Raw genomic sequence first — 13,296 nt, 5'->3', positions numbered from 1 at the left:
TTGGGGGATTTACTGCCAAAACACCAAAGAAAGACAAGGGCAGTTCCTATAGGCACCTCTTATAACCCCATTTTTAAAGTTTAGAACCAATCTCAAGGGTCAGGAAAATGAGCAGTTTCTCAGACACTGAGAAATACTTAGATACTGCTAAATAAAGCCTTTCCCACATTTTCTTCTGCAGCCAGGCATTAGGAAGAACAGCCATCACATAAAATGATTTATCTCTAATTAAGAAGGGGGAAAAACATTTGGGGTACTTATAAATAAGAGTGTGTCAATATTTAACAGTAAAAAACCCCAGGGAAGGAGATCTTTGTCAGCTACTCTATAAAACTTCACCTTCAAATGAATCCTAAAAAATCCCCTAAAAAGAAGTTTATCTTTCAGCCAGCTACAACCCTATTCAGTCACTTCACATTTCACATGTGATGAAAAGCTGCTTGTAAAAGCAAGTCTAGCCCTGCAAATGTGAGATTTTCCCTCTGAAATTCCACATGCCAGCTCAGAGGGTGCCATGCACACCGACCCTAAGCCCTAAAGAGGTCCTGTGGCCCTGGCACGTCTCGTGCGAGGCGCTCTGCTTTCCATGCAGCATCATGGAACACTTCATGGCATCATGGGACAGGCAGCTATTTATGGCTGAGCTGAGGGCTGCTCCAGAGGGAATTTTCTGTGAACATCTGGTGCAGTCAACAGTAAAACATAAATATTACATAAGCCATGGCCCAGGCTCAATACCAGGCAGAGCTGGAGCTCTGGGTTCTGGCGGTACCAAGTGCCAGAGGAGGCAGCACTGCAGGCTCCTCACTCCTCACTTGGCTTTCTGAAGCACTGAGCTCACCCAGGAGACAAAAACAACTGAAAAGCATAAAAAATACCATCCAGACTGACAGGTAATGGTGTTGTGCAGTGTCTTAGCTGTTAAAATTTCACCTGCAGACATCATTTCCTCAGTGTAATGCAATAGCAGCGGCTGGCACTGATAACTCAGGGGTGCCTTGGACACCCAGCTCTGGTTCTGAACGTGCCTCTTGTGCTCCTGATCTGTGTCCCAGCTCTCAGAGGATCAATAAACAGTAGCCAAAGGCTGCTTTCCACTGTGAGAAAGGCAACAGCTGCCTCACACCCAGAAATGACTGTGCTCACTGACAATAAATCCTGCCAGCTCACAGACCCACCACTTCCAAACACCATTTCTGGCAGATGAGAAAGGTAATTTTTGCATGGAGTGGCAGAGCAGCATCCCACCCACACACACCTCTGGTTCTAGAGTAGGAAACAGCATCTAAATATTTCATTAAGACTCAAGAAGAGAAAAGAGCTTCAAGCTTTATGGAAAAAGAGAACACAGATACACATACAAACTCTCAAAAAAAGTCTCTGTTCTAAAGAAAGCTCATTTATCTGAGCCTGTGTGAAATGGCAGCCAATAAGGGGGAAAAAAAGTAATTATTTCAGTTGTCAGACATTCACAAATACCAAGATCTCTTTGTAAATCTCTCTTTCATAAATCACAAACCATTTTTTCTTCAGTATAAATACCCTTCAGCAACACTGAAAGCTCTGGTAACTCTCTGGTATCTGTGGGCTGCATTGTAACTCCAAGTCTATTTAAACATTTGTTTTAAAATCACTATTCTTGGCCAGAAAACTGGCCTTTTTTAGGCAAGATATAGAGACCAGATGTACAATCTGTGCTAGCTCTCTGCTCTCACAATGCAAGTGGAAGGATATGGAGGCCTGGGTCAGGACTGGAGGGGATACAAAACCTCTATCTACAAACTAACGTGGAATTTGGAAAATTGGCACACAAGTTCTGCCTTCACATCCATGAACATGAGTTTGTTGTAGGTGAGAAGCTGCACTTGCTTCATCTTGTCACTCATTTTTAAAGGAACATGTTATGAACCACAGTAAATCCTGCCTTCTATTAGGTGGAACATTTTCTGGTGTTTCCCAATGTAAATTCATGATTCTTAGGAGAACCATTCTCCTACAGCTACAGAGTCTTTGCATTCCTTACAAATCTCCTCACAGAAGATTCAAACCCTGCCAAAGACCCTCTTCTTTTCAGATGTGCACAGACAGGGACAACTGCAGCATGAAAATCCACCAGTGCAATAAAGCCTTGAGAGCACAGAGAGGGAGGAGTTTACCACCACAAAAAAAAGTGTACTTTAAACATCTGTAAGGAGTAACCAAGGAAGAAGTCTAAGATCAAGTGATCCAAACAAATACAGCAAAATATGATCAAAATTAACCCATTTACCTAGATTTTACCACCAATTTGGAGTGTAATGACATGCTTAGGAACCACCAAGTGAAAAGTACTAAAGCTTTACAGAAGAAAATAGAGAAATCTGATTGCAACTTACCTTGTAGTTCTGATGGGACTCAAAGTTGGACAGGGGGGTGTTGCATGCAGTAGAAAAAGGCATGACCTTAACCCCTCTGTACACCAGGCCTTTGTCATAGAGCTGCTTGAAAACCCACCTGGAAGTACACAAGGAACAAGGAATGACTTGGTGATTCACATTTAGTAAATAAACTGTAAAATGGGGATTCTGCTCTAGCTGGAGTTTCTTTCTGAGTAACACCTTTTTTTTAAAATTCACCATAAACTTAAGACAATATTTGCAAGTCAAAAGGCAGAGAGATAATTGATTGCAATTGCATTTCTGGGAGATTTTTAGCTTTGGCTGGTACTAGCAGTTTGGTATTCCATGCACTGGCTGCACAGCCCAGAGATTAAGCAGCAATATGGATTTGTGTTCCATCTAAATCCCTTCTCAGATTTCCTGCATACAAAGATCACCTGAAATCTGAACAAGGCTGAAATCAGTCACAACTTAGAGAAGAGCTGTAGTGACATGGCTGCTCACTTCTCACATGATCTTAAGTTTCTGCTGCAGCAACCAGTGCTACAGCAGAGACACAAATACAGATCAGAGCCACCTGCAACCCAGCCCAAGTAAATCCTGATCATCTGAGAGCATTTTCCACACGAGGCCACACGAGGCCACAGTTAACCATGAACTCAGTGCTGCAATTTAATGCCCTACTTTGAGCTCAGATCCTCACCAAGACCTCAGTCTCACACCAAGGTCTATCTCTGCTTAGCAGATCATCAGTTCAGCCTGGAGCATAGCTGGATCTTTATGTTCTCTTGAAATAATGAAGACAGCACTTAATACTGCAAGTGACAAAGTGAGTCAAAGCTCAAGGTGAATGGAAGCTGGAAGAGAAACTCTTCACACAACAACCTGAGGTGTCCATGTGATGGACAAACCCTGAATGCTCCAGGGTTTCCTCAAGGATCACCAACATTTATCAGCTTCTCATGCCTTGCTGACTTGCACACTCAGTGGCACAGCCTGCAGGCTGTAAGGCAGGAGAGGCCAAGCCTTAAATAATCCTGCCAACTTCAACTCACAAATCAGAGCTGCTGCAGAGCCTCCTCTTTTTGAATTTCACAGCAAAACTGTTAAACTCTGCTGACTTTAAAAACTCCTTTATTCAAACTATGTTTTCAAACCATCCTGATCCCTTTTCTGGGTCCCTTTGCAGATAAATAGCTCATTGCTAAGCAACCAACCCAGTCCTGGCAAGCAGCACTTCTTTCTGCAGGCTGTCATTTTGTGCTTGAGAATCTGGACCTGTATTTCAGTCAGTGTCTTGTCTTCTATGAAATTATCATCTTCCACAAAAAACACAAGTAGACTATTGCACTGCTTTTATATGTGGCCCAAAATAAGACTATCAAAAGACATGCCCTGGCTTGCTGACATGGAAGTCCTGTGATGCCTTAATCAGAATAATTATTACACTGCAGATGAGGCAGCTGGAGAAAATACAGAATGTCACACAGAAAAGATGTGCAGTCCAATCAGATTCATCCATGGGCCTCCAGTAGAAGTCCAAAACTCTCCTATGAGTGGTCATTAACATCAGAAAAATTATATAATCCAAAGTCTGAGATAGAAAAAGCCTCTGAGACCTTCAGCAGCATCAAGTTCTGCCCCAGAGGAGCCAAACCCAGGAGTCTCTCAGAGCTGTGCCCTCCTACAAAGGTGCTTACCTTACACCCAACTCCAAAGAAACCTTGTTAACACAAGACATGTCACCAACAGCAAGATATGGCTGCCTGACCCCCAACCCAAATCTGAAACACAGCACTGAGTGACTGCTTTACAGTGGAGATTTTAAATTTATCAACTTCAACTTGTATAAATCTAGATCAGTCTTTTATAAAAATGATTCCTGAATATAGTTTCACCAGCTTTCAGCATATAAATTTGAGCTGGCTAACTGCACAAGTTTTTGTGGGAGTTAAAGTAACTTTAAATGTATGCTTACCCCCTCAGAGCATAATTAATGCAGCCTGTGACAAGTGACAGCATTCCTACTGAAGGTGTTCTATTTGCCTTTCAAAAACAGTAAGTGAAACACCTATAGAATAAAGCTCCACTTTACTTTCTATAGAACACTGCCTACTAACAGCACACCAAAACTACTCAGAGAAACACTGAATATTTAATTCAGCTGTAAATATAACTGTAAACTCAGGGAGCTGCTCAGGAAAGGTGAGCACTAGTGGAGCTGCCAAGCTCCCAATGCAGGCCAGCATCTCCCTCCTGTGGCAATCCCATCCCACTGCACAGCCCAGCCTCCAGCTGTGCAGTCAGAGGAGGATGGGCTGCAGAGGAAATCCCTGCCCTGAGCACATCCCAGCCCTGCCCTGAGCACCACCAGCCCTGCCCTGAGCTCCTCTTCCTTTGGAGTTTGTCACAACCTGTCCCCTCACAAAGCCATTCCAGCAGAATAAACAGAATTATAGTTGAGTCAGGACTGCTGTTTGATGCCATAGCTCTCATTATCATTACACAAGCTCTTTTGTTATCTTAAAAAGCACCTAAAATGGTTTTCTTAACAAAGCTGCTGGGGTGTGACCAGCAGAGCTGTAGAGCTGATTCCCAAAGAGCTCCCTGCAGCAGAGCCCACCTGAAACACAGCACCTGCCAAAGATGAGATGGTTCTAACAGTAAGAGTCACTGACAGGTGGAGATCATGTTTTGATTTAAAAGTCATCCCAATATTTTAGACAATAACCTCACAAAACATGGTTTAACCCTTATGTTTGAAAAATGTTGACACTTTGCAAGAAAGAGCCCCAGGTTTGTAAGCCAAAATTGAAAATGCAGTGCCTTCTGAAAAAAAATAATAATCTAAGAAAACCACAGAGCTGCTTTCTAGTGACAAACAAACTATTTACCCCCAGAAGTGAGAAATCAAATCCTGTTCCTCTAATTCTGCTACATTTCTCCTCACACATAAATAAATTTAGTTGCATCCTCTTGGCTGTGGGAGCAGCACTCAGACCTTTACTGAAGAAAAATACAGTTTGGGAAAAGGTGAAATTCAAGATGCATATTTCAGCTTCTTGATAAGAGAGAATCTGGTCCCTAAAGGTGCAGGGAATGTTGAACTTCCAAAGTGATAAGAGTTTGTTGTTCCTGAAGTGTCATGAGGTTTGAGCCCAGTCAATAACAAAGCCTTGCTCTCCCCAGAATTCCCAAAAAAACAGAACCTTCCTGCATCATCCAGGTCACACACCCAGAACACAAACAGCATATGGATCTAACCAAACTCCATCAAAGGGAGATTTTGCTTCCAAAAGATACTGAATCAGTCAATGCAGCACTGCAAACACCCCTGGCATCCCACACAGCATCCAGCATCTCTCACTACCCAAAAGCAAGCTGCACTTCTCAAACACCTACATCCAGCTCCCATCAAAGAGAAGGGTTTGATCTTGGAGCTTCCCAAGCCCTTAATGCCATCCCTTGGAGGGATCAAGGGGCTCTGTCTGCAGTGATCAGTATCTAAGGGTTTTCTAAGGGTTTGAGAACCCCAATCTTTCCAGAGAACTACCTCACAACTAACACTGAGATTTATTTTCAAGCACATATAAAGTGGTTTTCCCCCTTTTTTACTCTTTAAAGAAAAAACAGCAGAAACTGTGAACAGTTCTGTGGCCATCAGGACAGCAGGATCTGGAGGTCTATGATTTCAACATATCTGTGGTACTTTAGGTAAATGGATAAAATTATTGCTGTGTGACTTCACATCAGTTCACAGCAAGATAAAAGGACAATTTTATAGCCTCTGTAGAGCTACCAAACAAATCCAGGCACAAACAGCACACTATGCAAGAAGCCCTGTCATTTTCTAGTTTAGCAAACACTGCATCCTCACAGCACCCTGGGAAGCAGAGCTCCTGAGGAAAAGGTTTTCCTACAACTCATGGACAACGCTTGAAAAACAAGAGGGAATTAAAATGAAAGCAACATGCAAAAACAGAGGCTGAGGGACAAAAAAAAAAAAGGAAAATAATACTCAAAAAACACTGATGTGAATCAGATAAAGCATAAGCCTAAGTGGAACATGAATTCCAATAACAAACACAACCTATCTTTAGAATAGCAGCTTGGAAAGACAGCTCCTGAAGAAAGTCAGGAAAGTATTTCTTTGTTCCAGGGTCTAGAAATTGTTGAGTACAGAAGTTGTCAAATTCTATGTTAAATTACCACTGAAAGCTTTAAAATCCTGGCATACACAGATCATCCTGTTCCAGGTCTACCCTCCAAGCTGTAATCTTCAGAACTGTGTGACTGTTGAGAGATTCTGGATCAAGCCAGAAATGCAAAATACCTGCATAAGAATAAATCTGAATATCTAAAACTGATGCTAGACTTATCCCAAAGGTCAGCCAAAGGACTGCAGTTTTCCTCCTCCAAAATACAGGTAAGGAGATACAAGAAGACTGGAATGGTGAGAAGGTACCAACAAGGGGACTAGAGAACTTAATGCACAAAAGAAATACAAGAATGAGGGAAAAAATACAAGTAGCTCATAGAAAAATGGACAAACCACACTTCTGATCACCAGTATCTCTCTAGAGAATCATTAGTCATGGAATGCACAGAATACAACAGTGATTTCTATCAGGAGAAATCTATTTCTAGAAATCTACTGAGAGAATTTCTATTCAGAGATCTGTTGCTCTGAGATCATTCTGGTTTAGTGCTGAGTGCTGGGCCTGTCTCAGGGCAGGCTGGGTGTGAGCCCAGCTCCCCCTGGCAGCTCCTCCCCAGCTCTGTCACCAAGGGCTGTCTGCACCAGGCTCAGCCCGCAGTTGCTCATTTGGGCACTAGATGGTGACAGGGATCTGCTCGAGCCACCCTTCAGAGGAGCAGGAGGAAAGGCCAAGCCCTGGCATCACCCTGGAACAGCAGAGCATCCCCTCATCCCTCCAGCTGCTTCCCAGGGGTGAACTCACAGCCAGCCCACACCTGTGCAACAACCCAGCACTGAGGACAATCATTTAGAGTTATCCCAACTCCCAAAGGTTTCTTTCAGAGCACCTCAGTAAGAAGTGTAGGCTCCCATCAACTCCTCTCCATTTCACTGATGTGCCTTGTGGCTGTACAGAAAAGGCAAGAACATATTCCATGTTTGTGCTATGCCAGCTCAAGAACATCACTCACTCCACTGTTCCAGTGAAGGGCACTTCTTAACTGAGATCCAAGCTGGCTGCAGGTCAAATTGTACAGAATTAGAACTTAAAAGTTCTATTGAAGTTATTCAATATGTGCAGAGCTGACTGGATCTTAACATGCAAAAGCAGGGCAGTAGTATCACCTCTCACTGACACTAACTTTCAATCCTCCCCTGAAAAATTCTGCCAGGATACCACAATTCTACCAATGAATGTTTTGTTGTAAGTCAAAATTTAGCAGGCTAAAAATTCAGTTTAGTCAGTCATCATATGACAGCACCAAAATGCCAACAAAGTAGTCATTTCCACCAGACCAATTATGAAGAGAAAGAAATGCTCTCTAGCACTCTGAGCTTATTAATATTGTTGTGTAGAGATACTGTACAACAGATGTATTTGGTGTCTGAGTCCTAAATACTTCAAATCTAAATTATTTGGATCAAATCAGCCACCACTGAAAACAATATTTATTACAAGTATTAGATTATCTCACTGAACCCAACAGAAACAAGGAAGAAAACACCACATGTCACAAAGAAATTCCAGTTGAGGCCACTCCAGAACTGCAGGAAAAGCTACAGACCAGAAAAAAAAAACCAACCTCCACAGACTGGTTTAGCTGATTATATGACTAAAGACAAACTCCTCACCATATTTTAACCACAAAACCTACAGCTGCCATGCCCACTCCCATTTTCATAACCAGTTTTGGTTTTTTTCTGGGCTTAAAAATCAGCATTGCACTCCCACAGACAGAACAACAAGGTCAAACCACTGGACAGGCCAATATGGTCTCCAGGGCAGTCAATGCAGAAATTAAGCTGTAGTTTCTCTTTTGTACATAGCTGGACACTAAATTTTAATTTTTTTTTAAAGAATTTCATAAGGAGCTCAGAAAAAAAAGGAATCAATTATGAGAGAAGCATTCTAGAACCTATAGCTCAAATTAACACTCTTGAGGGACACAGAAACCAACTTCAGTAACACCTTGTGGGTCTGATGATTGACTGGGTAACCATCCAATTGATTTAATTTTTAGGAAATTGTGCATTACCCAGCCAAAAGCACCACTCTAAGTGCAGTGACAGAGATCTCTTTAAGCATTATCTCCTTCAGACCTGAGACAGTCCTAGGAGACTCCAAAAAAAAAAAAACCCAATTTTTAAAACCCCTAATTTTTAAAAACAGAAAATGTTTCATTACATGATTTAACAGAAACTTAACAGTATCAGGAAGTAAAAAAAGTACAAAATTAAAAGGCTGTCTGCCTACATGCTTCCTGAAATCCGAGTTTTCAGATCCAATATAATTTAGAGTTTGTATCAAAGCTGGCATTAGGGGAGGTGATCTCTGTAACACAGGTCACAGACCAGAAACTGCCTTTTAAAGAGCTGGGGGGAGAAACAAACCACCAAAAAAAGGCCTGGGCTGCTGAGAGAGACCCTGCAACTAGCTCAAGGCAGGGTTGGTTTTCAAGCTGCCAGTTACACAGGATTTGAGATGCCACTAAGTATTTTTGTAATTTACAAAATGAAGGTTTCCTGTCAGTTTTGGCTTTATAATTATGCAGGGTTTCTTCAGCTGAGTGAGTTAAACATCTGCTGCCTTCCCTTCCCACCATCTCTGCACTGCTCACTGAAATCTCACTGCCACTTCAGCCCTCTGCAGTGGCTGCAGGGATATCTAAAAGTCTGTCAATCCAGTGTCATAACCTTATGAAACTAACCATACAATTGAAGCTGATTAGTAATGCTAATATTACCAAATATTCAATAACACTTTATTATGCACATAATTTGCTTTTCAATGGTTTTTTTTGTCAGCATATACTCTGCTAAACCTCCCCCTGAAATTCACCTTGTCATTCTATCACCTAGAGGGCTCACAGCTGCCATTTCTTCCCTGTGTTAAACCAACCTGATCATCCTTAACCTGGAAGGTTTTCTTGTCTTTTGAAATCCCAACAGGAACCCTGAATACACTGCCAAAACCCCAAACTTTATTAAGCTCTGCACCAGGAGTCCAAGACAGTTGTCAAACTGTGCTGCCAAGAAAAAGATAACAGCAGATTCACAGCCTTGAAGAAGAGGTTTGGAACTAAACTGAGCTTGGACAGTTTGCCATTTACAGCTGACAGTGTGAAGAACATCAAGAATGCAGAGCTAGAATGTAATTTCCTAAACCAACCAAGGACCATATTAATAGATCTTCAGAACTGCTTTGAAGTTGGCACGGAGCAGAGAGATTTCAGGGCTCACTGAAGCCAGTGCTGCTGCACTTTATTTTGCAAAGCCCTGCTATCCTGGAGAAGGAAAAAATGGGACAATTCATTCCATCACTTGGTCATCAAGAGATTTCACATCACTTGAATTCCTCTGCCTAATGTTTTATCTGCATTTGCCATTTTCTGAACAGTTCTAGTGACACAGGGACCAACACATGCCTGCAATGAGTGAAACCCTTCTCACATTTCAAACCCCCAAAGCAATGTGTGCTCACTTACCACACTGACTCCATGAACTCGGGGTAAAGAGTTTTATAGTCATTTTCAAAGTCAATCCAGCGTCCTAATCTGGTAACACTGAACTGTTAAGACACAAAAACAGAGATTGAAAGGCATCTTAATAATGCATCATCACATTACCAATATTTATTCTGTAAAATAAAAATCAGCTGGGTTCTAAGGGCAGTGTTTGAAATACATCTATAAAGTGTTTTAGCCTGATAATAGTTGCAAACAGCGCATTCATACAGGCAGAAATAAGGAAGGAATGAAACCATGAGATGGTTACTTAGAACCAAGGTCACACAACAGGCAAATGTGTTCAACAAAACACAGTAGATCACTTGGATCATTCATCAGATAGAAATGGTGGATCACTCAAGGTTCAGCCAAGGTTCAAATGCCTGAAAATTGCTTTTCATGACAGTGGTCACACTTCTATTTTTAAGACTACTTGCTGCAGGGACAGTGAAAACCCAGAAGTCTATCAGCTTTCAGTTCCATGAAAACATGATGTAACTTGAAGACAAAGCAATGCTGAAAGAAATTGATACATGACAAGTTATCAAACTCTTCCAGGGCCAGCTGCCTTCTCTGACTTCCCAGAGCCCCAGGAGTAACAGGTGCCAGCCCCTGTCTCAGGACAGGTCATGGTCACATTCAGTCACTCACAAGGAATGAGCCAGCTGTGGGATTCACTGGGACAAGTGGGATTTCACAGCCCTGCAGAGAGCCAAGGCAGGGACACCTGTCCTGACACTGTTACAGCCCACACTGAATGTCAAACCAGCCAAGAGAGCACAAAACACATTCATGCCCTCACCTCTGCATTTTCATACAACACCTGAGCTCCTGCCATGGATCAGTTTCCATCCTGGCCTTTAAGCCACTCTGACACTCCACTATTAAGATCCATAGCCTAGGACTGATTAGCACAAGGAGTCACAAAGTTGGAGAATTATGTTTGGTCTCAGCATTGTAAGATCTCCCACAGCCAAGGAACCTTTTCTATTTTTTCATAAGGCTCAAATATTTGCTAACCACTCCAGGTAGAAAATAAACACTATCTAACAGGAATGTTGGTAATTCCTCTCCCAGCACTATTCCAAAATATTTGAATTTAAATAAATTTCATTATTTATCATCTAAAATACACACATACATGCACAAGGTTATGAACAAAACAAAATACAAAATGCATTCACCACCCAAAAGATCAAGTGCTTGGACTAACCAGCACTGCAAACACACCAGCTGCTGAAGCACAGCGAGGTAAAAGGTATGGAAAATGAACCACAAATGTTCCAGGTGTGGCTGGGATAGAGTTAAAACTTTCTTCTTCATAGCTGGTACAGTGCTGTGCTCTGGATTTAGGATGGGAATCATGTTGCTAACCCACTGCTGGCTTAGGTGCTGCTGAGTTGTGCTTGCCCTAAGCAAGGAGTTCTCAGTTTCCCAGGCTGTGCCAGCCAGGAGCTGGGTGGGAGAAGAGCCAGGACAAAGAAAAGCCCGGACAGCTGATCCCAGCTGGCCAAAGGGACATTCCACAGCACAGCACATCATGCCCAGCAGAGAAATGGGGGACTTGAAGCACTTTGAATCACTGGGCTGGGCATCACTCAGCAGCCAGACTGGGCCTCACTTGGTTTTCCTGGCTTTTATTCCTCTTTTACTATTAGCATTAGCATCATTATAGTATTTTATTTTAATTAAACTGTTCTTATCTCCACTCACTGGTACTTGGCTGCCAGCTGGGGTTAAACCACCACAACCAACCAGAAAGAATCTTGCTATTTTTATTTCTAAAAGCAACAAAGAATTATCAATGATGGGCTTGAAATACAACATTTCAGAGTGTAATTTGAAAACAAACCGTCTGCTTTTCATCCAGCCACTCACTGAGGTTCAGGCCCCAGTTACTCTACCCAAGGCACCTCTGGTGTCTTCATGGTCCCAAAATGGTCCCAAGGGCAAGAGGCAAGTGATACTCAAGTAAGAAACTCTTATTTCCATTAAAAGAAATACAGCAGGACTAGAAACATGCAGAGGAGTGTGATGAAGTAGAAGAGCCTTTGCAGGAGGAAGAAATTAAAATAATTGGGACTGTTCTGCCTAAGGAAAAAAAAATATGGTTAAGATTAAGCTTTATTGGAAATCTTTTTAGAGAACTACCATTCTTCAAACTTGCAGATCCCAACGCTCTCCCTGTATTCCTGGGATGAAAAGCTGACACCAATATTCTCTGGGAAGACTTAGGGTTTACCCACACCTCTTGTGACAAAAGCAGATGTGAGAATTTCTGTTCTTCCAAAAATACAAGCTGCTGCCCTGCACTCTGGCAATGAAAAGAGTGTGGGGAAGGAGGAGCAGAAAAGCAGTGAGGTTAATGTTAATTTTCTTTAATGGCTCCATCAGAAAACCAAAGTCAGATCTTCCAATTTCCTATACAAGAGAAGACACAAAGAGACAATGCTCAACATATCTGTTATTTGTTCAGTGTAGCTCATCAGACACTTTGAGCTGCAGGTAATCTACCAGTAACCTTCTCTTGACAGCACAGCAGTGTCTGTTCCAAGCCACAAAGAGGCTTTTTTTATTCCCCTTTCAGGATCACAGAGGAGAAACACAGGAGCCTAAAGACATGAGATTTATGCACACAATCAGACAAAAGGATGAAGCTCCCCCCACCTGAAACACTTCTGCACAAACACATTTAGAAATGCTCAGCAGAACGTGGACTGAGGCTCCACTCACCTCCCACTCCTTGGCGTATCTCATGACAATCCCTCTGCACTCTTTGTTGTAAGCTTCAATGCCCATCTTTGCCACGTCCTCTGGCCCTTTAATGCCCAAGGTCTTGTCAATCTCATATTCCTGGGAGCATGGAAAACAACCAAACAAAACATCCTGTTAGCGAAAGCCTTCAGGATTGCCCTGGATACTTCCTGTGTCCTGTACATTCTAATGAGGCTCAGGGGCCTCCTTTAACCTTCTGGGATTTCATGGGACCTGCACCTGAACTAGGCAGGGATTTCAAAGGCTCACCCTGGTGTGACTGTTTCTTTAGTTTCTTTAGAAAAACAAACAAAGCACCATTTTCTGAAATATGAACCAATTAAATACAAGTTCATAGCAATGACCAGTAGGAAGGTCCTGAACTCACCACACACAAAAGCCAGAGCAACACACTGGCCAAGGAACTTCCATTTCTTTTCTAGCAACAATGTCAGGTATA

The 13,296-nt window shown here is 42.3% G+C and overlaps 1 protein-coding gene across 6 annotated transcripts in view; it reads right to left on the bottom strand.

Moving 5' to 3' along the window:
• Nucleotides 1-13,296, bottom strand: part of IARS1 (isoleucyl-tRNA synthetase 1) — a 94,560-nt gene that overhangs the window by 75,957 nt on the left and 5,307 nt on the right. For all 6 annotated transcript variants that reach the window (XM_018914943.3, XM_018914946.3, XM_018914942.3 and 3 more), the window contains 3 exons: nt 12,816-12,935; nt 10,062-10,144; nt 2,376-2,493 (listed from right to left, as the gene is read on the bottom strand). In XM_018914943.3, the coding sequence (XP_018770488.1) occupies nt 2,376-2,493; nt 10,062-10,144; nt 12,816-12,935 (321 nt within the window). The remainder of the gene's footprint in view (nt 1-2,375; nt 2,494-10,061; nt 10,145-12,815; nt 12,936-13,296) is intronic.

This window comes from Serinus canaria, chromosome 12 (assembly GCF_022539315.1).
Source record: "Serinus canaria isolate serCan28SL12 chromosome 12, serCan2020, whole genome shotgun sequence".
Classification (NCBI taxonomy): Eukaryota; Metazoa; Chordata; class Aves; order Passeriformes; family Fringillidae; genus Serinus; species Serinus canaria.
Note: the sequence above shows the minus strand (reverse complement) of the source record. Positions and strands in the feature narration are given on the sequence as shown.